Below are 26,633 nucleotides of genomic sequence, written 5' to 3' on the forward strand. Positions count from 1 at the left end.
GTTTCCGGTATTCTTGGATCTCCCAAGGGATGGTACACTGGGTGCCTGGGACTCAGTCCTCACCTGCTCTCTGTAGACTGGAAGGGGGTCTAAGTCCCTCTACCTCAGGGTGGCTGTGTGAAATTATTTCACAGGGCAGAAGACCGGCATCAGTGTCAGGGCTCAGCATCGGTCCTTGCAGCTAATGAGTAACGACGACTGTGATAATTGAGCACGGATAATTGAGCTCCAAGCAGTTGAAGGGCACTGGCTAGTTTGGTGGAAAGGAGTGCTTCACGTTTAAGGTGCTGGGCTACGGGGCGATTTCTTAGTCCAGTCGGATGGTTTCCCTCCCTTTGAAGCCGTGTCTACCCCTCCCTGTGTGCTCTGGGTCTTGGGTGGAGACGGCACCACCAAAGGTTAGATGTTAGCCGGTCACCTCAGCTACTCAGCCCCTCTCTTGGGCTATTTGAAACACTTGACACTTTAATTACCGGCGGGCGGACACTTCGTGCGGCAGGCGCCGCCGGGGGCGCTGGAGACAGTCAGGAAGCATCCGCTCCGGGGGCGACCGGACATCCCTGGTCATCGCCAGGTGCACCTTCTGGTGCCCCTCCCCACCTCCTCCCCTTGTCTCCGAGCTCTGGGCTGCTGATGCCTTCTTCCTCCAGGGACCCCTCCAGCTGACATCAGGTGTCCACAGCCTCTGTTTGTCCTGGTTTGGGCAGGATGATTTGGGGGTGGGTGCAGGTCTTTCTCTGGCACTAAGCTTGGGGGTTGTTCTCAGCTGCTGGGGCGGGGATGCCCCGTGGAGCCTGGAGCGACGCACCTACAGGCTAGGGCAGCAGCCGCCCACACCTCCTCCGACTCTAAAGTATATTTAGCCTCATTATCAAATGTTTGCAGTGAACCGAGTGAACCGCCTAATAGCGGCTGGAAGTGAAACTCGAATCCCAGCCAGAGGGAAGCACGTGATCTCTCCCACCAGAAAGGAACACCGAGGCGCGGGCGGGACAGGTGCGGTGGCCTCAAGCGCATGCAACCCCGCCAGCTGGGCTTGGTTTCTTTGGTGTTCTCTGGGAGCCTGACACCTAAACCTCACCCCCTCACACAGCTCCTCCTCCAGAGGCCAAAATGAGATCTGGAGACTGAGCAGCGGGTCCCAAGGGGAACCGTAGCAGTGTGGTGGTGATCTGAGTCGGCTGGTTCTTCTTTAGGCCCTTGACCACATGATTTAGCCAGTCCCAGTTTTCAGAGACCAGGCATCCATCTCTTAGGAGTCTTCCGAGGACCTCGAGGAACAGCAAGGGGGTGAGGGGGTAGGGGTCGCTGTCTCACATCAGAGGACCCTGTAAGCTTAAGGGCGCGTGCCCCAGTCCCCTCAGGCGGCTGGCGCCGGGCTGCACAAGCTCTTACCACCCTCGCGCGGCCGCTGTTGTTGCCGTCGCTATGACGACGGGTCGCGGTTTTATTTTTAATAGCGGTCGGCGATTAGAGCAGTGCCTGCGCCCAGCTCCCCGCAGCTCCCGCGTCCCCGGCGATGCGTCCAGGCCTAGCCTCACTCTGGCCCCAGAAGTCCCCTTGCGCCTTCAGAATTCCTCCCGCCCTGCTCTGATTTCCAGCTGGGCGCCCCTGCTGCGCCTAGAGAGTAAGGGGAGAGAAAAGCACCGATAGGCGGGGTCCCCAGGAACTCGCTGCCTCCATGCGGAGGTGGTGGCCGGACGGGCGCGGCATCCCCTCCGCAATGCAACCCGATCTTCTTCCTGGATTCCCATATCCACTGTCACAACGGGTCGTCGAACTGCAAAGAGGTGTCCTCTGGTGCTCTCTGCCTGCGAGGAGCCCGAGGGCTTGGCAGGATAGGACGCGCAGTACTCTCGGCATAAGAAGGTGAGGAACTCCACCCAGGTCCAGTTAGTTGGGTCCTTGTAGTCTCCCTCTCCAGAGCAGCACAAAGTTTCACCAGCAAGAATAAGGCCTTGGCTTTCGAGGACCTCGAGGTGGGGAGCTTCCCGACGTTTTCCAGACTTCCGTGTTAGGCCAAGAGGGGGTGTCATCTTAATCTCCTGAGCACCCTAGGTGTTAGGGCAGGGGCGTAGCGGTGGAGGAGCGGCTATAGGCCTATGGAAGTCTGTGTAAAAACAGTAGATGCGGGTTCCAATGATTCTCAGGGGAGGCTCGACCATCCCCCGCCCACCAGGTATTTGGGGCTAGGTGAAACGCCCTAGAAGGGCCCTTCCAACTTGGCCTTTGAAATGCAGGAACCCGGGGAGCTGGGGATGAAAGGCTCCTGTCCGGCTGCGCCTTTGTCTAGGGACAAAGGAGATAGGGGTGGGAGGGAGGCGACCGAGGCAGGGTGCACGGGTTAATCCACATAAGACGTGAACTGGACTGGTGGTATTCTCTACTGCATGTCTACCCAAGGAATGCTTCATAGTCTTCAGAGCCCTGGGCTGTCTAGCTTTGGGATTCGAAAGGTCCACAAATCCCCTAACTCCGGTGCAAGGCGAGGCACTGACAGGATTGTCCTTGCCGTCGGGTCTCTGCCCACCTGAAATCTGTCTCTCTCTGTGTGAGAACCGTCCAACCCTAATCAGACTACTTCTGCCCGCTTGTCTCTTCCCGGCCACCTGGTCTGTACTATGACTTGGCCGGAGGTGGCGCTCTGCGCTTCCTTGGATCCCAAGACAGAACCCAGGAGTTCCTCACCCGTGGCTTCTTTTTCTGTCTTTCCTTCTACCCCCTCAGCTCCCCGGGTTCAGGGTGCGGCTGGGCCTTCGGCCAGGGGCTAGGGATCTGGAGGGTGCAGGGTGTCAAGGTGGCGATGAGGCAGGCGGCAGCCTCCTCCGCGACCCAGGCTTCGTTTCCACCTCCACGCAAGAGTGCAAGTTCTTCAATCAGGTGTCCCAGGCTTTGGCTCTGGGGCGCGGGCGCGTGGCAGCCGTCAGGTGAGTGCCCTAGACGCGCCCCTAAACCCGCCCCGCCTCTCCGCAGAGACTCACTCCCCCTCCTTTTATGGAGAGGGGAAGGCTAGAGCCCGGGATCCGCACGGTGGGAAGCGGCCCGAGCGCCGGGCGGGGGCCGGGCCGGCTCTCATGCCCTTTTTGGCGCAGCAGTTCTGGGCGCTGCCCTTTACTGCCGCTGGGGCCCGAGAGAGAGGCGAGCCGGAGACGGCCGTGCTTCTGCAGCGGCCTCCTCCCCTCCCCGCCGGGTGCCGCAGGATTGCAGCTGGCACTGAAGGGTGGGCAAGCTCGAGGGAGGGGCGCTCCGGGAGCCCCGGCGCCTGTGGGCTCCGAGCCGCGGGCGCGGAGCTTGGATGGATTTAGCTGCCTGCGTGAGCGCGTGTGTGGCCACTGCAGTGGCGGTGGCGGCCGGGCCCGATCTGGCCCGCGAGACCCCTGCGCGCTTCCGAGGTGCGGGTCCCGGGCCGGAATCCGGGGGAGGCGGGGGGGGGGGGGGGGGGGGGGGCGCGGTGGCGGCGCTATAACCCCCTCCCTGTCGCCGGCCGGCTCCACACGCGCGTCCTGCGGAGCCCGCTCAACTCCGGGAGCCCGGCCTGCCTGCTCCTTCTCCTTCTCCACCTCCTTCTCTGGTCTTCCCGCGGCTGCTGCTGCGGCGGCAGCGACGCCAGCTCGGCCCTCCGCCCGCCCTCCGGCCCGTGCGAGCGGTGCAGCGAGGCCCCGGGCGGGTTGGTTGCTTCCAGGCGGCGCGGCCGCGGGAGCTGCCCGGCCCCGGCGGGAGGAGGGCGGAGCGCCGCGCCGTAGCCGAGGGCGCGCCGCGGAGGGGCGCACGCAGGCCGCCGGGCCGCGCTGTGCTGGGCCGCGCCGTGCCCGGCCCGGGGCGGCAGCGGCGAGAGGAAGGCCCGGGGACAGGCTCTCGGGGCTGCCCGTAGCCTTCAGGGAGAAGCGAGGCGGCCGCCTGTACCCGGCCGAGCGTCCAGACAGGTGATCGGTGGTGCGGCGGGAGCTGGCAATCACGCTCCGTGGTCCCCTCCCGGGGCTGACGGCAGCAAATATGCGGATTTACCGGCCGGGTCGCTCCTAAAGCCAGCGACGGGGAGCGAGCGCGGCGGCGGCCAGCACGGGGAACGCACCAAGGAAGAAGCCCAGCCCCCGCCCTCCGCCCCTTCCGTCCCCACCCCCTACCCGGCGGCCCAGGAGGCTCCCGGCGCGACTCTGTTCCTCCTCCTCCTCGCTGGCTCTGCACTCGCTGCTCCCGCCGGGCGCGCTCCGCAGGCTCCCTGCTCTCCGCGCCACCCTCCTCCGGGCCGCGCTCCCTGAGGGATGGTACTGAATTTCGCCGCCACAGGAGCCCGGCTGGAGTGCCCGCCCCGCGGCCTCGCCTCCCTGCCGAGCTTCCAGCGCCTCGGGACGCGATGAGGACCTGGGCTTGCCTGCTGCTCCTCGGCTGCGGATACCTCGCCCATGCCCTGGCCGAGGTGGGTGCCACCCCCGCGCCTCCGTCCCTTCTTGGCTCCCTCCGCGCACGCCCCCCTCGGCTACCTGTTTCAAGCTCTGCAAAGAGCATTTCGATTTTGCCAGGGTGGTGTAATTTAAAAAAAAAAAAAATCCCAACTGGGTTCTATTTTCTGCCATGCCCAAGTGTGTCTGGTGAGTTTCCAGCGCGTTGCGTCGCTCCGCCTTGGAGAGGGACGGGGGAGCCGCGAGGTGAACCAGTGGGCAGAAACTTCGGGGGGCTGTGGGTGCCTTTCCAGAAGGGGCAGCTTGAACGCAGCGGACAATGCAGTAACGGGGTGCGGGCAGCGGGAAAGGGGGTGTGTGTGAACTGACCGTGCCCTGGGAGGGGACTAGGGCGGGCAGTAAGCAGGTAGAGGAGGGTGCGGCCGAAGCCCGGGACTGGGCAGGGTGGGCAGCGCCCAGCCGCAGTCCCCAGTTCCCGGTCCCCAAGCCCAGTCGGGCGCGGGGCTGGAACAGTCTCCGCCCGCCCAGGGCCTGCTTACAGGTGGCTGAGCGAGGCAGATGGGGCCGGGCCAGGCTCCCGCGCCCTCCCACCGCTACCACCCCCCAGTCCCCGGGAGCTTTGCTGTGATGAATGACTTTCCACAGCCCCTGTTGTGGGAACTTCGTGGTTGAGTCCCCCAGCGACCCTGACTCCCTTTAAAAAACTGGGAAGGAGAGTGGGGGGAGGCTGCACAGTGGGGGTGGTCTGGGCAGGGACCGGAGAGGCGCGAGGTGGATATTTAACCCCTTGCGTTCCCTGCAGCCTCTCTAAACCCCGCTGGATTTGGGTGTCCGAGTCGGCGCTAGGGCCGTGACTGGGCCTGAGCCGGGTGGGGCGGCCGCGGGCGCGTGCGTGTGGGGGTGTGCGAAGACCCTCTCCCCCGCGGGCTCGGCCCAGGATTCCCGGGAGTGAAATTGAACCCTCAGGGCTAGATTAAAGTGTTGGGGCTGCTGTGACTCCAGACGTGGATCCGTGACGCATTTTCAACCCTCTCTTTTTACGTGTGGATTTAGCTATTAAACCAGAAACTCCTCGGGCCCCTGGCTACCCCCAGACACCCTGGGGAGGACCAGAGCGCGGGTGCTTTTTGTCTGAACATGTCAAGGCGGTGTTGGGGTGTTTTGTTTTTTTTAAACCAAGGTCAGACAAACAGGAATGGAGTGAAGGACTGGGGGGGGGGGGTCCCATCTAGCCCCACCCGAGCCTTTGGTTCTATGGCTTGGCCGGGGTCGGGCGGGTCTGCGTGGCCCCTGGGGCCGGGCTGGAACCCCTGGGCGCGTCCTGACGGTGTGGTCTGCTTGTAGGAAGCCGAGATACCCCGAGAGCTGATCGAGCGGCTGGCTCGAAGTCAGATCCACAGCATCCGGGACCTCCAGCGACTCTTGGAGATAGACTCCGTAGGTAAATCGCGCCCCTGCCCCTGGCTGCGGGAAGGGCGCGGGCGGCGGGGCGGGCCGTCTGCGAGAGGAACCGTACCCAGCGCTCGGCCGGGCCGGGTGCTGCGCAGGAGCGCACCGAAAGGTCAGACTCCACTCGCCGGCCATAAACGCCCAGGCGTATGAGTCAGGCGTTTCTCCTGCAGTCGCCACTTTCTCTCCCAGCGGCAGCCGAGCGCCGCTTCGCTTGCCCGGGGGTTGTTTTTGCATTTAAGGGAAACGCAGCGGGTGTGTCACTGAAAGTTCAGCTTTAGAGCGTGCCGAAAGACCCTGCCAGGTGTGCGGGTCAACGGCCGCCTCTGACCCTGGAGCGCGGGAGCCCGCCCTTTAGGGTGCGCGGCTCTAGCAGGTCTTCCGCCTGGCGAGGGCCCCCAGAGTGCTTGAAGGAGCTGGTCAGTCCGGGTCTTTTGTAAACGCCTCTCCCTGGTGCCTTGATTGCCTGGGGCTGGGTCCCAGGAGTGGCCACAGGAGGCCGATGTTTTTCTCAACATCATCCTGTAAAAAGGCGCGCCTGGGACACTTGCGCTTGGGGCTATTTGGGGGGCTCCCCGCCTCGGGCTAGAGCCAAGCCACTGTAGAAAACAATTTGTAAATGTAGGGTTGGATTAGACTCGGATCGACAAGGGCTAAAATAGAGGGTCATGGTGGGTGTTGAAGCCCTGTGTGCTGGAGGACAAGGTCTCCTGTCTTTTGTGACAACCTTTTTCAAAATGAACTCTTGGCCTGGGTATTCTTTTTGACACGCTGGGATAAAATTTACCAGCTTAAAACAAACAAACAAAAAGGTCCCGATGAGTTTGTCAGGAGGAAAAAGGCCGCTAAAGTGAAGAATGCTAAGTGATGATTTCCCCCTCCTTGCAAACTTTTCAGAAAAGGGGGAGTGGTGAGAGAATTAAGTAAAATCACATGGTCTAACCATTTGGAAATTTGTACCTAATTATGGTGGTGGAGAGGACTGAACTGTTTTTGTTGCATGCCAAAATCATTTTTTTAACAAGGCGGCCCCGTTTCAGTAGTTTCTTGACCCAGGAAATCCTTGGCCTGATCCTTATCAGGAGTGGCAGGCCTAAGGTTTCACTTGGAGATCAAGAGTGGGACAGGGGGTTTTGATCTGATCCCTTGATGTGCAGGCCTGGGTGGAGGACTTGGCTTGGGTCACTGGGGAAATACTCCCGGAGTTTTTGCTGGTCCCCAAAGGCTTTGGAGACTGAGAAACTGCTTTCCTGGCCGGCTTAAGCCAGGGCTGGACCTCCTGCTGTCTGGATGCTGGGGGAAATGGGCCATTCCCTTTCTGCTGGGACCATTCTTATGCCGTTTTCTGCAGCCACGCCTCCCTTCCCCCAACCCCCTACCATTAATGCTTTTAGCACCGTGGTTCTGTTAGGTTAAGCTGATGTGCCCAATGGGGGGCTGGAGGCTTCTGGGTTGAGGCCTCCTCCTCTGGAAGATCCCAAGAGAAAAAGCAGTCCCGGCCCCTGATGGTTTCAAATTGCTTCTGTAAGAATGGTGTGTGTGTGTGTGTGTGTGTGTGTGTGTGTGTGTGTGTGTGTGTGTGTGCGCGCCTCCCAGGGGATTTAGGACATCCACCCTCTTCAGTCCACCTGTCAGACTCTTGGGGGGGGGGTCTTCTGAGTGCTATGTGTGGGTGTGGGCTCACCTCCTAGTTTCCCAGTCTTGAAGACGGGAGGAGACCCCTTTGTGACACCAACCCAAAATAAAGTCTCCCTGCTGGGCCATCCCCTGCTCTGGTGTGGAAACTAACCGGAGTCTAGTCTTTGGCCTGTGGACAATAGTGGCTGGTTGGCTCTTCTCATTTGGTTCCTTCTTCAAGTGAGGAGCTCTGTGGCTTCAGGCTGCTACAGAAGGCTGCAGACAGCTGTGGTGGTCAGTCAGAGTCAGCTGGAAGGGGTCCTCACTGGGATGTTCCCAATGGTGGCCTCCCCAGCTGCATTCTTGATGCCCCTCTATGTAGGTTGCAGGCAGCAGAGAAAGAGGCTTAGGGGTGTCCCAGGCTCCCCAGCCAGCTCTTTATCCAAGTGGGTGGAGCTTTGTGACTGGCACATGGCTCGTCTAGTGGGCTGGCGGCATCCCCATTTTCCAGATGGGGAAACCCTGAAGGCATCTCCTTCCAACCTTGCAGCTCCTTAGCTGTGTGGCTCAGCTCCAGAGGTGGCAGGATTGCAATACATTGCCAAGAATGTCCCTGAGCCCAGAGCATTCCATGGTTGAGTCAAGGAGCTCAAAGTGGCCTTTTAGTGTGGCTTTTGGGTCTAGAGACTGGCATGCAGCCTTGCTGTGAACTGCAGCAACTCAGGAGTTCAGGCCGAGTGTGTGTGTGTGTGTGTGTGTGTGTGTGTGTGTGTGTGTGTGTGTAACGGGAGCTTTGTTCTCTAGAGCTGCTGGCCAGGTGCCCGTGGGTCATTGAGTAACTGATACATAAACATCCCATCCCAGGCTACTCATAACACTGTGGCCAGGACAGGGCTAGTGGACTCTGTCTGTCCTTCCTCCAGCTGACAGATATTGTCACTGAGACATCTGCATAGGACAAAAGGAGATGACTTGGTTGACCTGAGAGGGGCTTAGCTGCTAATTCATGATGGGCTCTACTGTGTCATACAAGACAACACACCCTCAGGCTCCCAAAGACCTCTTCTGTTATACATCTTTGATAGTGGGTAATGGGTCAACCATTGGCTTGTGACCACCTCTTTTCTGTTTTTTTGTTTTGTTTGTTTGTTTGTTTGTTGCTTTTTAAAGATATGGTCTCATATAGCCCAGGCTGCCCTTGAACCCTCTTAGGATGTTCTGTCTCCACTTCCATAGGGACAGGCTTACAGGCATTCATCACCACACTTATTCAGTGGAGTGCTAGGGATAGAACCCAGGGCCTTATGTGTTCTGGACCCTCTTCCAGCTGAGCTACATCCCCAGCCATTTGTTTGTTTATTTGTTTTGTTGTTTTTGGTTCCTAAGAAGGGTGGCCTTGAACTTCCGAACCTCCTATTAGGCCACCATATCTGGCTCGTGACCACCTATCTTGATCTGGGCTTGTCTGAGTAGGAGCCGTGGCCAGTCTCTATGGCTGAGTTTCTATCTGCATTAAGTTCAGTCAGGAAACCTTGGGTCAGGGAATTGAGCCACTGGATGGACCTGTGGGGTCCCAGCTTTCTTTTGGTCTTTACTTTTTGGGTTTTTAAAATTTTAACTTACTTAATTACTTTTATCTTTCAGAGACTGGATCTTGTATATCCTAGGCTGGCTTTGAATTTACTTTGTATGTGGGAATGACCTTGAACTCTTGGCCCCCCTTCATCCACTTCCTGAGCAAAGGGGCTCACCCCGTGCCTGTCTGACTTGTCCCTGTCTTGTTCTGTATCTCTGGAGTCTAGTGCCTTGGCCTATGCAAAGTCAGTGACGCCTACTATGTGCATGTTGAGGCAAGCATGGCATCAGAGGACCACAGTTGGCACCACTGCCCACTCTCCCAGGCCTGTGAGTGGATGGCCCATTCATCTCTCGTTAGTTTGGCCATGGCAGGATGGTCATCACCAGGTCGTGTCTCGTCCTGTCACTTTTTTGGTGAAGAGATACTTCTCTGTAACAGTTGGTTGATGGGAAATTTTTACTGCATGAGCAGTTAGTTCTGATCTTATTTTGGGTCTTGAAAAAAAAAAAATCCGTGCCATTGGAACATTGAGTCATTTTAAATAGTTTTTGGGCTCCGATTCATCGTTGACATTCACACCTTAGGCGAGTCTTTGCTTTTCATCTTAAACGTGTGGGTAGCAGACATCTCAGGGTGGAGGAGGCTGGCATCTCTCCTCTTGGTTTGTGGATGGTGTGGTACCTGGTGGGGTTTATATTGCCCACTAGGAGGGCGCTCCATTTGGGTGGAATGTCACTAACTGTTGGGACCCAGGGGAGAAATGAGTGTCCTTGGGGAAAAAGCGGGGGGGGGGGTGCACTTTGCTTGGAGTCTGCATGGTATAGTCTGGGAAAGCCAGGTATAGATTCTATTGGGGGCGCTGATCTGTCTACACAGCATGTGGCAGAGTTCTATGTCCTCCTGTCCCCAAGAATGGAAGAATTTGGGGGCAGTGTGTCCCAGGGGGTGGGTTCTCCAGGCCAATCTTAACTCTGTCCTCCGTAACTCTGTTCTGTGGGTGAGGGTAGCCCTGTCTTTGCAGGACACCTGGTGGCCCTCAATGTGTGAACACTTCTTCCAGTGCTGGCTTTCCCCCCACTCCCTTCCCTAGGCCTTTTTACTGGGCCCCCAGGACTCTAGCCTCAGGCCTGTGACTGCACGCCTTGCCTTGCTCCTCACTCCAACAGCCGCACCCCTTTGCTGTTTCTCATGGCCTCTGGCCCTCAGAGCAGGCTTATTTCAGGAACAGTGGAGGCTGGCTGGCAGCCCAGTCTGGCGTTTGCTTCCGATGCCCCTCAGAGGTTAGGACACTTCATCAAAGCCTGCTTTACAAGAGGGAGGCCCTGTACATACAACAGCAGGAGAGAGGCCACCGCCCTTCTCATCTTTGCTTCAGTTGATAGTGGTACTGTTTCAGAACTGGGCCCAGCTGGGTGGCCTTGGGACCCGCCTGACCCAGTGCTGACCTTTGAGGGTTTCCTTCGGAGGTCTCATCTCTTAAGGGAGAGAGTACCTGAATGCCTTCCTGAAAGGACCTCAGGTTTTCACAGGAGAGCTGCATTTAGGGGACATGCATACTGACGGGATAGTACAGAGTTGGTTGGAGGTGCATATTGGAGACCACCCCATGTGGGAGTAGAGGCTCTGGGATCGGGGACTGAGCCACTGCCCGGTGTCCTCGTGCTCTGAAGGCTGCTGTATAAGCCTCGGCTGTTCAGGTCCCAAGGGTACGTACGGCTCATAGGTGTGGGCACTGGTTACCATATTCTTCTCTCTACCTGTAGGGGCTGAGGATGCCTTGGAGACAAGCCTGAGAGCCCATGGGTCCCACACCATTAGGCATGTGCCCGAGAAGCGGCCTGTGCCTATTCGCAGGAAGAGAAGTATTGGTAAGCACGGGAGGGTACGCAGCAGCTGGAATGGAGCAGGTCCCCACTGGAGCTGTAAATGCTCCCTGCTAACTCAGAGGGATAGGCACAGCCACCTATCCTCCCTCCACCAAACAAAGGCTCTCTTGGCCTCCTGCCCTCCCTGTGGAGACCGCCCTCTTCTCTCTAGAGTGTCTCCCGCCTGCCCTTCTGCAGTCTTGTGCCTGGGCCAAGAGTTTTTCCAGGAGGGGAACATTATAAATTCCTTAAGTGCCCGGTCTTGTCAGGGCCTGTCTGCAAGGAGGCTTCGCTGGAAAACGTGGCCAAGCTTAATTTCCAGTTCCTGATGGGAGCTCCAGCATGCTCCCAGGCTTCAGCTGCAGGGCTGGGTGCAGCCTGGAGTGGCTGGGCACCTCTTCCAGTGCCCCTTCCCCATTCACCTTTGTCCCTAGGGTCCCACTTGGCCCTCATTCTGGGAACAATTAGATTCTCTCAGGATCTATGCATTCTCTTCCTAGGGTGGGGTTGCAAGCGTGGCCCACCCAGTCCCAGCTCAGCTAAGGGTGCTTGCTGTGTCTACGTACTTACTGTTTGGCTACTGACTGCTGTGTGATCCTGGGCAAGTGGGTCCCTGTCTCTGAGATTTAGCTATCAGTAAGACGGTGGCTTTTTATCGATGCCTTGTTGACTAGCAGAGAACTTTCCTGAGGTGAGAAGAGATGGGAGCCTCCAGCCAGACCTCAGTCATCCAGCTAGGACTATAGAATCCCTCTTCCCAACTTAGGGTGTGTGTGTGTGTGGGGGGGGGACACGATGACGACACTGACTGATGGCAAACTACGTAGTGAGCTGAGACCTCGGTATGGGACTCACTTGGAAGATTCTACAAGGGTTGTGGTGAGAGATGTGGAGAAACCAAGCCCAGTTGCCCAGTGTGCCCAGCCCAGTGTTTGGGGCCTCTGTGTTTCCAGAAGGACAATGCAGGCCCTGGAGGACAGAGAGGAATCTGGTCCCTATCTCTTCATTCATGCCTTCCTTTCTCACCCCCAGGGAGTCTGTAAACACCTGTGTAGCTCCTCTGGGGTGTGTTGGCAGCTGTGAATGGGCAGATTCCTTGTGTCTTGTAGGTTAGGTTCACTCCTGCTGGTTAGCTGGCCTGAGTCTTGTCTACCCCGAAGATGCTGGTCCCTCTACTGCTTCCAGCTCCGAGTCTAGGGCTGAGGAACCCTTCAGTGTTTATAGGGCGGCAGGGAAAGTCAGTAGGTAGGCCCCAGAGGCTTCTGGGTACCTCAGCCACCTCTCCCAACATTGGCTAGTCCCAAAGCTGGACACTACCAGGCAACCGCTGTCTAGTGACCATTGGGGTCTGGGGTTCAATGGGGTTGATGAGGATTACTTGATGAGGGTGTGTGTCCCAGGGTCCTGAGGGGATTTCTTGTCTGCGATGCACACCTGGCAAGCAGATGGCCCCAGAGTGGCTATGTTCACCTGATGTGATTAGTGCAGGTCAGGAAATCGCTGCCTCCTCCTTGGGGGACAAATAAGTGTAGTTTTGCTGGCTATCATGACCAGGTCCCCATCTCTGGGGTATGTGGAGACTGGGGTTGAGCTGCTCCTCTGCTGTCCCACTTCTTGGACTGCAGAAGCAAGGAGAGGGATACTAGGAATGGAACCAATGTCTTGTGCATGCTAGGTAAGTGCTCTACCACTGAGCCACACCCCAGCCCCTCACTGGGGGATTCTAGAAAGGTGCTCTACCACTGAGTCACACCCTAGCCCCTCACTGGGGGATTCTAGGCAGGTGCTCTACCACTGAGCCACACCCCAGCCCCTCACTGGGGGATTCTAGGCAGGTGCTCTACTACTGAGCCACACCCCAGCCCCTCACTGGGGGATTCTAGGCAGGTGCTCTACCACTGAGCCACACCCCAGCCCCTCACTGGGGGATTCTAGGCAGGGGCTCTACCACTGAGCCATAACCCCAGCCTCTCACTGGGGGATTCTAGGCAGGTGCTCTACACTGAGCCACACCCCAGCTCCTCACTGGGGGATTCTAGGCAGGTGCTCTACACTGAGCCACACCCCAGCTCCTCACTAGGGGATTCTAGGCAGGTGCTCTACCACTGAGCCACACCCCCAGCCCCTTATTGGGGGGTTTCTAGGCAGGTGCTGTAACCACTGAGCTATACCCCAGCCCCTCACAGTAGTGGTGGTGGGGGTTCTAGGCAAATGTTATGTCATTAAGCCTTTTTTATAGCCCTCTTCACTTTTAATACAAGACTTCCCTAAGTTGCCCAGGCTGGCCTTGAACTATGTACTGAAACAGCTTTGCTGTTTCAGCCCTGTACATTCAGGGGCCTGTTGGCAACCAGTATATTCTTTCATACTGGAGGCTGCCACAGGGACGAGTCCTGCCTAGGGCCAACCTAGGTGGGCATCTCTGGATTGGGTAGGGAGATCGGAGGTCATCTTCATATGTTACTAGTAGATTCCTAGGTCTCCTTATTCACAAGGCTCTTACCTTTGCAGAGGAAGCCATTCCTGCAGTTTGCAAGACCAGGACGGTCATTTACGAGATACCTCGGAGCCAGGTGGACCCCACATCGGCCAACTTTCTGATCTGGCCCCCGTGTGTGGAGGTAAAACGCTGTACCGGCTGTTGCAACACCAGCAGCGTCAAGTGCCAGCCCTCAAGGGTCCACCACCGCAGTGTCAAGGTGAGCCCTGCCCTGCCCTTTCTGGTCATCAGTGGTGCAAGATGCTCTTGGGCTGGTGGGATGGTTTGAGGGGAGGGCGGGGCATGTGACTTAAGGTTGTTAGCACACAGTTCCATACAAAGCCTGGGGGTGGGGATGGGGTGGGGGCTTCAGCAACCTTCAGGAGTGACTGGGACCTTCAGTGGCCACAGTGTGCTTCTGTCATTGAGGAGTTGTGAATGAATGTCTCTTTATCCTAGATAGGGTCGCATCTGGGCTGGGCGCTGATGGCGGACCAGAGACGGTAGTCTACCCAAGTTGTTTTGATTCCTTACAGGAGTGTGGGGGACTCAAGGGCAGTTGTAGTATAGGAAGTCTGCACTGGTGATGACGTCACATCCCTAGAACTTCCTCCCCAGCAATTGTTACTGCTTATATATGTGTGTGTGGATGGGATACTTGTGAATCTTTCTGTGCTTATTTCATTAGCCCCCTGGGTCTTACTAGCTCCCTCTAGGAGGGAGTGTTTTAACTTAGAGGAAATAGCCACATATCACCATGAGAGGTGTGTTTGGGGCCCATGGTTTGCATGCATGGCCATTATTTGCATAGATGACCATGGAACTTGGGTCTGTTCCCCTCTGAACCTTTGTGCTCCTGGGGGGCTCAGTTGTTGGCCTTTTTACGGGATGATGGAGGGTTTCTAGCCACCAGGGGTTTAATTTCTCTTTCGACCTGAGTCTAAGAATATGGGGTTCATGTGGCCAAGTCTGGGGCCCTTTGTGTTACTTCAGACACTCTGGGACAGTGGTTCTCAACCTTTCTAACATTGACCTTTAATACAGTTCCTCATATTGTGGTGACTGACCCTCGCTCCCCCATTGCTCTAGATTGCACTGCAGTCTGCAAACTGACTCCACCTGGTTGAGGCCCTTTTGCTAAATGTGTGACCATTTGGGTGGCTGAGTGGGCACTAAAGACAGCTGAGGGGCTAGAACCTCTCTGAGGATGACACAGAGGCTGGCTTCTGACACGGCCAGGCTTCTGTAGCCAGGCTACTTTTCTTGGGTGAAAGGTCCCCAGAATTATGCACAAGGATTTCAGACCCCATTCTTCCACCCTGGTAAATCCATCTCAAGCCACAACCATCTGTGACCCTTGGCCCCGGTGGAAGGGAGGTGCCTGGAGAACATCTCTCTTGGTGAGGACCTGTATTCAGTAGCTCATTTGTGACCCACCATCCAGGCACCTAGAGTTGACACTGACTTTGATGGCTGCTGTTTGGACTCCTGAGAGTTCCAGGGCTTGAATGAGTAAACCCCACATTAGCCCTGGGCTTTTCCCAGGGACCTATGGACTTGTCTGGGGTGCTCTCTGGGTTTGCTATCCACCCTCAGGTTAGACATGATGTTGGGTACCAGCAGAGTCATGCTACCAGGGCTGGCTCAAGCACCTGGGTGTGGACCAGTCTCAGCCTTTCCTTGGGCCTCAGGGTTCCCACCCATGGTATATTGAGGAGTTTGGAAAGCTGCCATCTTGTTCTTTAGGTATAGGTAAAAGCTCTGATCTAGAGTAAATCTGTCTGTTTACCCATCTGTCTTGCTTCATTCTTTGCCTGCCTGTCTGCCATGATGGACTTGTGTAGTCTAGGCTGCCTTATAACTGTGTAGCCCAGGCTGGTGTTAAACTTGAGGTAAAACCCCCTCAGCCTCCTTGACTAGTTGGTGGTGGATTCACAAAAGTGAGCTACGACAATGTGAGTTTAGGAATAGTTTTTCCACGCTGGAGACACGCTCGAGGGGTGGATAGTGTGATGAGTTGTGTAAGAGTTTTGACTTGGAAATTTTCAGTTTCTGGCTCCTGGGACAGCGACTGTCCATTCCCACTGGCACTGCTGCCCACTGGAATTGATTGCTCCTTCTCTGTGCTGTATAGGACTGTGCCTTTACCCCGTGGGGCTCATTTGCCCAGCAGGATCTTGGTCAGTTGAAAGGGACCAGTCTAGTCCTGGTTGGGCTAGGCTCTCCCATACTACTTCCTAAGCACCCACCCACATACACCACCACTGCCGCCCACCCAGAGCTGGGAGGGGACATCCGGCCCCAGATACTGTAGGCTCTGGCAGAAGGGACAGAAGGTCAGCGGAACAGGAGCCCCATTGTGGATGCCATCTCCGCAACATTTGGGGTGGAGGCTGGTGCTGACCTGGATGGAGGGAGATGGGCCCAGAAGTCCCAGGGGTGGGGACTCAGGGTCAGTTCAGCAAGGGTGGGGCTGATGGTGAGACTCACAGCAGCCATATATACCCTGTATTGTGTGTGCCATCAACCCTGGTTCCAGCGTGTGTGTGTGTGTGTGTGTGTGTGTGTGTGTGTGTGTGTGTGTGTGTGTGTGTGTGTGTGTGTGTGTGTGTGTGTGTGTGTGTGTGTGCGTGTGTGTGTGTGTGTGTGTGTGTGTGTGTGTGTGTGTGTGTGTGTGTGTGTGTGTGTGTGTGTGTGTTGTTTCCCCTTCCTGATAGGCAAAGATTAACCACTGAGCCACACCCTAGCCCCTTATTGGGGGATTCTAGGCAGGTGCTCAACCACTAAGCCACACCCCCCAGCTTTCTGTAGTTTTTCTTGTGGGACGGGATCTAAGTTACTCAGGCTGGCTTTGAACTTACCCTGTAGCCTAGGCAGGCCTTGAACTCCTAGTTCAGCCTCCCAAGTGCTGGCTGGGATGACATCTGAGCAGCCTGGGCCCTCACCTATTTGGCCTCCTGGGCCCTGCCTGTTGTGCTCAGCATGTGCTGCCTGGCCCCAGGTGCCAGCTGTGTTCTCCAGACCCTGCTGTGGAGGCTGGAGAAGGATGCTCTATGGGCCTGCAAAATGGAGCATAGGCTGGGCTTGTGGAGCTACTACCTGTGGTGTTTGGCCTGGATAGAGGTGAGGCCTCTCTCCTGGCTATGTTGCATGGGGCTGCCAAGGGGTTGGGGTTGGGGCTGCCAAGGGGTCAGGTCAGCTCTGAGCCATTATTTGACCTGGCTGCTGAGCTGTGTAGGGAGGTTCATTACTCCGTCTCGTGTTCAGGGCTCTGCTGGGTCAGGACTCTAGGCTTCTAGAAGGAAGGTGCCCCCATCTTGGTTGGGTGGGGTCTGGAGCTATGTTCTAGGGAAAGTCCCAGCTGGGATCCATCAAAGATTTCAGAGAAGGTGGCCAGGCTGGCTTTAGCTCTGAATGAATAAGTCTCATGTTTCCCCCTCTAGTGAGGGGATTGGGGTCTGAGGAGGCTGGGGCAGCATGGCAGAAGACTCCCCAGGTGTGCTTGATGTGTGTGTGTGTGTGTGTGTGTGTGTGTGTGTGTGTGTGTGTGTGTGTATGCGCTTCCTTTCAATTGCTATGTGTGGGGCCCTCGGCCAGGTGGGACAGGGGGTCCTCCTGCCTTTGAGGTCTGGCGCCAGCTTCCCTTCTCAATCCATGGAACACTTGGGGAGCTAGAACATAACACCCTCTTGGCCAAGTTAGAGGATTGGCCTGCAAAGGCCCCTGGTCTCTGGGGCTGTGTGGCCTTAGGGCCTTGCTCCTTTTAAATCCAGGCTATTTGAAAACAGAATTGACTGCTGAGGGACCTGGGCAAGTTGTCACTTGGCTCAGTTTCTCATCTATTCAATCAGGCTGTAATAGTGTCTGTGCAACTGACCTGTGGGAGGGACTGTGGTCTGTGTTCAACTCAGAGTCAACAGTGGCTTTTATCATAGCTGATACTGTCCTGAGGCTGGGGAGCGGTCTGGCCAGGTGATACTCTGGGTTGAACTTGAGGGAGCTGTGGGTTGCTTGTGGAGTAAATGGGGCCCCTGGGATTTTTACCATCTTGTTTTGTACTTTCTCGTGGAGGCAGTTTTGAAAATTTAGTATGCGTAACATGTTCTTTGGGCGGGAAAAATGTAGCCATTTCCTGGCCAGACAGAGGTGGCAGAGCGGCTGGAATCCTTGCATTCCCCAGGCAGGTGCTCCCATAAACCACTGTTTGTTTTTGTCTGGTAAACATGGGCCTGTCTGGGAGAAAGGGGGCTCCCTAGCTGGAGCAGCTCATCAGTTGCCCCTCATGCAGGGGACCCCTAGGCCCAGAGGGCAAGGTTGTACCTGCCCTGCAGCCAGGTCTGGGTCTGGCTGGTATCAGCCCCATGGGGAAAAAAATAAGAAGTGGGTCAGTGTGGAGAACCGTAACTAAAGCCAAGCCAAATGCCCTTCTGACACCTGGGTTCAGGGCCTTGTGAGGCCCACCTGGTCCTCACCACAAAGGCGGTGATGGGAAGGGTAGAGCACCCACCTGCTGGTGTCTGGGGCCAGGGTCTCCCTCAGGCCTGGGTTTAGCTGGGCAGTCTTGAAGTTTGCTGCATCACCAAGGACTATGGACATTTTTGGAGGTTGGGGACTGTGGTAGGGGTACATTATAGCACCTCTGCCTATAGCTCCCCTGGGGACTGGCTGATGTTTTTCCTTTGGGAGAACTCCCTCCTCCTTGGCCTACCCCAGGGCCCTTTAAGGGAGGGACAAGGGGTTACCCTTCCGTTCCCTGGGGTGGAATATGAGACCACATTTCTGAGCTTAGGGACTGGGGGTTACAGTACCTCTGGGGACATGCTGACTTCCTGAACAGAGCTTGGGGGCTCGTTTTAGTAAGAAGCCTTCTATGAACTGGGACTCCTGTTGAAGTTAGCTCCTGTAGGGTGGCCCTGTCCCAAGTCTAGTGTCTTTTGCTTTTTTTTTTTGGTGGGGGTGGGGGGGATACATTGCCTTGCTGTGTCGCCAGGCTGGCCTGAAACTCAATATGTAGCTCAGACTGGACTTGAAGCAATCCTCCTGCCTCAGCCTACCAAGTGGGATTCCAGGCCTGCTCCACCAAACCCACTTGACTTCTGAGTGCCTCTGCAGAGGTGACCTTGCTCAAGCCACCTGGGTGGGTGTGACCACTGTCCCCATCTCCCAGGTCAGATTGGAGGTGTCTGAAGAGCATGACCGGACTACACCTCAGATGCCCCTGCCCTCACTGCCCCTGGTTGCTGCTGCTCCTCCCACCTCCTGACGTAGCGAAACCTCCTGGGCTGGCCCTTGACCCCTGACCCCTGGCCCTACGCCCTACATGCTGAGCTCATACTTGGCAGACAGTGTTCACACCTGAGGCACCCACACTACTTCATACGCCCGCCGGGAACCTGGCACCCTTTGCACCCACGTTAACCATTAATGTAGGCAAGGTGGTAGCCATAGCAGAGTCTGGCCGAGTCTGGTCCCCTGTGCTTTGAAGCAACTGCTTGGACTAGATGCAGGGCTGACACCTGCTTGGGTCCTCTTGGCTCCTGAGCTTCAATAAATACCCTTGGAAGAGCAGTGGAGCACATTCTCCTCCCCAAACTCTCAGACACTCTGGGTGGGCCAAGCATTGTCCCCACCACTGAACGCCCAAGAAGCTGCCACTTCTAGGTACTATAGGCTACCTGGGTTCAGCACCATTATAGCCTCAGTTTCCCCAGTGTATAGTGAGATGCGAGGTAAAGATCCCTTAGGGCTCTTCTGGGAGGTGGACACAGATTTGGCGCTAACTACATGCAGGGTTGGGAGGGTGGCACACGTTCCAGGTAGCATCGAGGTTGGGACAAGCTGCCAATCATGCTCTCCGGGTCACCTCAGGAGAGGGCTTACTATGCCTGGGTTTCCTTTTCTATCCACGGAGGTGACAATCCTGCCTTCTCACTGGCTGGCCAGGAGGGTTTAATGAGTGCTGGTGTCTAGACTCTGAGGAAGGTGGCCTTGAAGTCACCATAGACCCTGCTGGAATAGAGCAGGGTGTAACCCAAGGCTGCCTCCTGGTGCAGTTCTTGATGGGGGTGGGGTGGGGAGAAGGATCAAGCAACTGCTGTATGATCCTGTTGTGGGAGTGTGGGGCCTGTGTACACCACTTGCATTTGTGTCTGTGGGTGGGTGGAGTTGACGGCCCTGAACATGGCAGACTGTAGTGGTCAGCGTTTGGCCAGGACCGTGGAAGGATTTGCCTGGGATTCTAGAGTCCAACATGAACTTTTGGTATCTGCTGTGTTGATGTGTCTCCAGGGACCCTGGGTTGAGAGGGAAATGACTCCCTGACTGAGGCCCCTTCCTCAACAAGCTTTGTAGCCAAACTGCTGACCCTGCCCGAGGCTCCGTTTTCTTCACTAACAACACAAAAACGCCAGAGCGGTACTGTGTTCCACCATCCTGTGCCCAGTCCATCCTTTCTTCGCTGATGTCCTTTGGATCTTTTGGGCACTTAGGAGTCTCACGTAGTCCAAGTTACAGGCAGTCTATGCCGCCAAAGATGACTTTAAGTTCTTGATCCTCCTGCCTCCATGTCCTGAGTCCTGGGATTACAGGCTTGTGCCGCCACATTCATTCAGTTTATATGGTGCTCGGGATGGAACTCTGGGCTTTGTGGAGGCTAGGCCAGCACTCTGCTAACTGAGCCACATCCCTTGCTGTGTAGCCCAGGCTGGCCTTGAACTTCTGAGCTCCTGAGTGCTGGGATGGCAGCTGTAAGCCTAGCATCATTTTCTTTTCTTTTTTTTTTTTTTGTATGTGGAGCTGAGGATCGAACCCAGGGCCTTGCGCTTGCTAGGCAAGCGCTCTACCACTGAGCTAAATCCCCAACCATGCCTAGCATCATTTAAGGTTTATTTCGAATGGAAACAGGCCTGAGCTAAAGGGAAGATGCCTTGGGGAGGTTAGAAATCTGAGTCCCAGTTTGGGGTGAGCCAGGCAGGTCCCCTTCGGGCACACGGTGTTGACACTGGCTTTGTTCCCTTGGCAGGTGGCCAAAGTGGAGTATGTCAGGAAGAAGCCAAAATTGAAAGAGGTCCAGGTGAGGTTAGAGGAACACCTGGAGTGTGCATGTGCGACCTCCAACCTGAACCCAGAGCATCGGGAGGAGGAGACGGGTGAGTGACCAGCACTGTTTGTTAGCTGTGTGGGGGTCCTAAGGGATATCAGAGTGATGGGCAAGTTGCTTCCTCTGAGTGAGGCAGCAGGCCTGGATTTCCCAGCGGTCCACACTGGCTTGCAGAGCTAGAGTCAGGTAAGCTGTGCCTGCAAGGTGCCACATTCAGGTGGGACATTAGACACTGGATCCAGACTGTGCCCTGCTGCCCCGGGTCTTGACCTTCAGCCTGCCCAGCGTACCTGTACATTGCCAGCGTGCAGGCAATCCAGGTGCAGAGAAAGACCCGGAAGTGTCCATACACCAGGGTGGATCGGGCTTTCTTTCTGAAAGATAAACACCTCTAGTATTTATTGCTGTGGCTTCCCAACCCAGGCCCTCAGGAGGCCACTCACCTTCCCTGCCCTTTCCTTGACAGGAAGGCGTAGGGAATCAGGTAAAAAGCGGAAAAGAAAAAGGTTAAAACCCACCTAAGGCGGCCGACCAGGTAGGCCCTGTCCCTGTCCGCCGGGTGTGCTGGGGGACTCCCTCGCAGGGCTGGGACACAATCACACCAGCGAATCAGCTTCCGTGGGCCCTGATTGGCTCAAGGCTCTGTGTGCTTCTGGGGCTGCTGGGCTGGGTCTCCTCGCAGCTACAGCTTCTGCCCTTCTCTTGATTGTTGATCAGGTACCCAAGTGCCCTGTGGCGGGAAGGGGTGGGGTGGGGGCTCAGGTGGTTCTGCTGGAGTTACCTGGGGAGAGGCTGCCCACTGCACTGACAGAGGAAAGGCTTTTCCAGGTGACAGGTGAGGCTTGTGGAGGCTGTGTGGAGCTGAAGAGCTTTAAATGGACAGGGCAGTTGATTTTCGGTAACCAGCAGCAGCATGGGGAAAGAAGGCTGGTGTCAATCTGTGTAAGATGAGGAAGGGGAGCCAGAGCAGATGTCATTGGTGTCCTTTCTGTTTGGTACTGTAGATTCTGTCTTCAGAATGACTCTCAAGACCCATGGTAGTTGCTAGCACACTCATAATTCTGCCCTGGAAGAGTCAGGTTGGGTAAAGAAGGGCCGGAGAGCCTCTCAGGAATGCTTGTTCCAAATCCACCCTGTGACGGTTGTTTTTCCCCGGAAGTGTAGGGAATGTAGGTGAGGCATGTCATTTCCCAGGCCTGTCCTGAGTGTCAGCTTGTCTGGCCCAGAGGGCTGGAGCCTGTCTGGCTGAGCCCTTCCTCCTGGCACATGGGACTTAGGGGCATCCAAGACAAACAGTTATTCTGGGCAAGAGAGTCCTCAGAGATAGGGTGTCTGGGAGACCTGGCTCCCACAGAAGTGTGGCCGGGGATGCCTGCTCTGGGCATGTGTCTCCTCGAGTAGGTCCTTGGGGTTGTTCTATGTGCCTCTGATGGGCCTGCTGCTGACAGAGACCCTCTCCCAAGTGAGAGGCAGGTGTTCCCAGGCATGCCTGTGTCCTGTTGGCGACCGGTCTCCGGGCTGTGAGTGGAGGCATTGTTGGCTCATTATGGAGCCTTGTGATAGCCAGTGTTTGTCCACACAAACCACAAAACAGACAGACAGACAGACAGACACACACACACAGACACACACACATGCACACAAAACAGATCTGCTGAATCACAGAGACCCACACACAGTGTGGCTGGTAGCATCTATTTTCTTAGTTACTTCATGGCCCAAAATGTCTGCCATACCTCCATCGAGCACAAGCCTTAGGCTGGAAGAAAGAAAGATAAGGGAAAGGGCAAAAGAAACTTTCTATGCCTTTGTTTCTCCATCTGTGCAATGGGAGCATGGGTTCTTCTGCGAAATGCAACCAGCCTAGTCCCGACTCTTAACTGTGGAAAATTTTATTTATTTATTTATTTAAATTACACATCAAGTTCATATCTTAAGACATAAGTTGTACGGGGCCACGCGGCCCTGGTGTTTTCTGTCTGTGGCCATAGCCTCAACTCTTTCTCTCTTCCCACAGATGTGAGGTGAGATGAGCCGGCCGCCCTCTCCCAGGACACGGATGTACGTGGCGTGTGACATTCCTGAACATACTATGTATGGTGCTTCATTGCCAATGTGCGTGCGGTCTTTGTTCTCCTCCGTGAAAAACTGTGTCCGAGGACAAAGAGACAGTGTCCGTTTGTTCAGTGTGACATCAAAGCAAGTACTGTAGCACTCGGAGAGACAGTGAGAAAGCTTCCTTGTCACAGAGAGTGAAAACAAAACCACAAGAAAAACAAAAAACAAACAAAAAAAAAAACCAACAAAAAAAACAAAAAAACAAAAAAAAAATTAAAAACAAAACAAAACAAAAAAAATCCCAACAACAACAACAACATAAAAACCCACCACAAGAAACAAAGACTGAGGTGGGCAGCAGGAGGGCCGTCCTGCAGGACTGACCCTTGAGTGGTGGCCCATGTTGGCCACTGCCTTGGACTCTGCCCGTGGGCACAGGTGCTTTTCACCAAGGACGTCCGGAGCCTGCCTGGGATGCTGCCCGCTGGTTCCACGAGAGAAGGAAGCTGAAGAGCTGGGAGATGCCCATGGGCCTGGAAGCCACCACCTCGCTTGAGTCCGCCTAGACTTTCCCGACGGCCTTTCATGGAATTTCTTTTTTCCTTTTCTTTTTTTTTTCTTTTCCTCTTTTTTTTTTTTTTTTTTACACCATAAAGTGATTAAGCTTTTTCTTTTTATTCTCTGCCTAGCTTTTTTCTTTTTTCCTTTTTTTTTTTAAATCTCTTGGATGACATTTTCGTCGATAACACGCACGAGGCTGCTGTAAGTTGGGACAGCGAGACGGTTATTTTTTCCTAGCCAAACTAATGAGGTGTATTAAAATAAACATGGTATACCTACCTATACATCATTTCTGATGCGCCTCTGGCTTCCTGTGTTCCTCGGCCCCTTTAGCATTAACTTCTAGCTTAAGTCATATGAGAGGACTATGTGGGAGTCATTCACTTGGGGGTTGGCCCCCTTCTCTCCCCCATTGCTAAATGGCTTCCATGGCAGTGCACAGATGTGGCTGAGATTATTTGGGGGTAAGCCATTGGGCTTCACTGTTAAACAGAATTGTGTGTGCGTGGTTTCCTTGTTTTGTTTTGTTTTTGTAAAGGTGAACTTTGTATTTTTAATATCAGTTTATATACCTGAGAGCCTGCTATATATATATTTTTTATTTTGAACTAAAAGGAGAAAAAAAAAAATCAACAAACTTCATGCACATCAGAGGCATTCTGTGGTCCTGTTTTTCTAGTTGCTTCCCAGAGTCGCTCCGTCCCCCCAGCTCTGACCTGTCATGTGGTTGATTTGGGGGTGTGAAAACTTGGGGATTGGAGACTCAGACCTGGAGAAATGACAGGCTCTCTGCCCTGGGCTCCTGCATGGAATGGGAACAGACCAGAGGGGACCGTACTGCCTGTCGTCGTGAGGACAACATACAGACAGAGCCAGATGCCAGTGAGCATCAGCTAGCCGTGTGCCAAAGTGGGCATCCGTCAGTGGATGGGTCAAGGTGGGCAGTCTGGGGCCTGGGACCTTGTGACTCAGTGGCCATCAGAGGTCCCCATTGCCCGTGGGCTATCGTGCGTTCTCATGAGAAGTGTCTAGAAGGAGTCTAGCAGCTCACCCTTACTGTGCTTTTGGTTGGACACTATACAGGCGAACAGCATGGCTCAGAAACTCTAAGGCTGTGCCACACGCCGGGTCTTAGCACTCTAGGCTGCTCTGTGTGAAGCCACTTGGTTCAATGTTATGTCCCTTAAGTACGGAGAGCCAGAAGCCTGGTGCTCATGGGAAATTCCCCAGGCTGGGAGGCTCGGGAGCCCTGAGGACTGGCCTGTGGGCCTGTTTCCTGGTGTCTACTCAATTGCATAGATAATGGCCCTGGGTCCCCCCCACCCCCTCTACAAGTGAGCTGCCCTGGTGGGTGAATGGCCTGCTGAGTGCTCTACAGACTTTGCGGCATGTTGGCCCTGTTGGAGCATTTCTGCCTCTCCCCAAGCATCACCCGTATGGGGGCTGAGCACCAGTGCTCATTGAGTCCCTCGGCTTTCAGTTTTCCTGCTGTTAACGTGTTTCATCTGGCCTTGACAGTTCCCATGACCTTGATAATTGACTTGGGTGGTTCTTCTGTGACCTTGGAATTTCCTCCTGTGACCTTAGCTTTCTTTCTGTGAACCCAGTGACTAAGCTTTCATCTGTTAGTTTCGTGTTTCCCCAGTGATCTTGATGGTTCCATGACCTTGAGGTCTCTTGTGACCTTGAGGGTTTCTCCAGAACTGTGGCCTCGAGTGGTCTGTCCTGTAACCTTGAGCTTTGTGTCATGACCTGGGATTTCTTCATCTGTGCCCATGACCTTGATACTTCTTTCTGTGACTTTGAACATTCCTCCTATGATTCTGTGACCTTAGCGTTCTTTTTGACCTTGAGCCTTCCTCCTGACCCCTGGCCTTCAGGGTTCTTCCTCTGACCTTGAAGTTTTCTCTTATGGCCTTGAGGTTTTATTAATCTCTGTGACCTTGAACATTCTTTCCTAGGCCCATGATCTTGGCATTTCCTTCTGTGACCTTTCCCCCTATGCTATATAGTCTAGGTATTTCTTCCTGAGTTGTGACCTTGATGATTTCTACTGTGACCTTGAACTTTATGACCTTTAGGTTTCCTCCCATGAGTCCTGTGGCCTTTCTATCCGCACTGTGTATCTGTAAGGCAGAGCTGTGGATGGACCTGATGCTCCAGATGGGCTCTGATGTCTTCTGTGTCTTTGGGGGTGTGTCACATTTGTTCCCATCATCTGACACAGAGCTCTTCCATGGAGACAACTAGCTTCCTGCACTTGCCTGGAGGCCCCACATCTCCTTGTTCCTGAAGCTGGGTTTGTGAGACCTGTTCATGTCCCGCTGGAGTCCTTCCTCTGTCTTGGCCTCTTTTTCCTGGTCCCCTGGACTATGGGTAGGCTGGACTGTGCTGATGAAGGTAGCTAGCTGCCTTCAGCTGACCAGACTTAGCTCTTACAGCAACAAGTGCAGCTGGACCACTTCATGAGTTCTCTAGAGCAGGTCCATAGTCAAGACTGGAGGGCCGTACACAGGAGGTGTTAGGCTGTTCTCTCTCCTGGCATGAGCTCCAAGAGTGCCTTGCTACCCTTGTCCTTATCTTCAGGTTTCGCTGGGAATTCTGGGGATGGAAATTTGGCCCTAGTTGAGAGTGACTCTGTTTTTTTTTTTGGGGGGGGGGGGTTCGAGACAGGATTTCTCTGTAGCTTTGGAGCTTGTCCTGGACTAGCTTTGTAGACCAGGCTGGCCTCAAACTCACAGAGATCCACCTGCCTCTGCCTCCCGAGTACTGGGATTACAGGTGTGCGCCACCACCGCCTGGCTCTGTTTTAAGGATGGGGTCACTCCCTTGATCAACATACCCTGAACCCTCTAGAAGAGTTCCATATGGACATCACGGGACACAATTCTAGGGGTAGCAGAGGGTTGAGGCTGGCTTGTCAGAAGCCTCTGCCTCCCTGGCCCCGGGAAAGCAAGGCTGTGGTACACCCTTATGTCAAGTTAACGACTCCGGTTGGATCTAGGATCAAGGGCCCTTTGCTGAAGCTACGTGGTCCAAAGAAACTCAAAGCTGAAGGGTCCCAGGAGCCACAGGCCCCAGGAGATCACACTGCACAACATCAGAGAGGAAGCATGCCTTGAGATCCAGCCTGGAGGCCAACAACACCCAGTGAGAGGCTGAGTTATGCTGTGGCCCCGGGGTTACCCCAAGGGTTCCTTTCTTCACCCAGGAAGCCTGGTGTCCCTTAGCCAGGGGCATGGTTTTTCCATTTCCCTGAAACACCCAGTCTCCAGGGCCTAGGGAAGCTAGGTCAGATGGTGGAAGGCTATTCACCCTGCAAGGTGACGAGGGTCTGGGGGATTCTGAATGCTGGAGGTGGCATTTGACCATGGTCACTTTGGATGCAGGATGCCCAAGTCCTGGAGGGCTCCGGGCTGCGGCCAGCTTGTAGCTGTATGCATTCTCAGCTGTAGGTGTGCCTCAAGTTAGATTTCCATCGCCGTGGTACAACAACCAGGACCAAAAGGGACCTGGGGAGGAAAGG

The 26,633-nt window shown here is 55.2% G+C and overlaps 1 protein-coding gene across 1 annotated transcript; it reads left to right on the forward strand.

Moving 5' to 3' along the window:
• The first annotated feature begins 2,988 nt into the window (after positions 1–2,988).
• Pdgfa (platelet derived growth factor subunit A) lies at positions 2,989–23,396 on the forward strand. Its single transcript, XM_036171871.1, has 7 exons — positions 2,989–3,392; positions 4,288–4,417; positions 5,745–5,841; positions 10,809–10,913; positions 13,422–13,609; positions 20,411–20,537; positions 22,506–23,396. Exons 1-7 carry the CDS (start codon positions 2,995–2,997, stop codon positions 22,514–22,516), a joined length of 1,056 nt encoding a protein of 351 aa, XP_036027764.1. The 5' UTR covers positions 2,989–2,994; the 3' UTR covers positions 22,517–23,396.
• Positions 23,397–26,633: the final 3,237 nt, after the last annotated feature.

Source organism: Onychomys torridus, chromosome 22, assembly GCF_903995425.1.
Source record: "Onychomys torridus chromosome 22, mOncTor1.1, whole genome shotgun sequence".
NCBI lineage: Eukaryota > Metazoa > Chordata > Mammalia > Rodentia > Cricetidae > Onychomys > Onychomys torridus.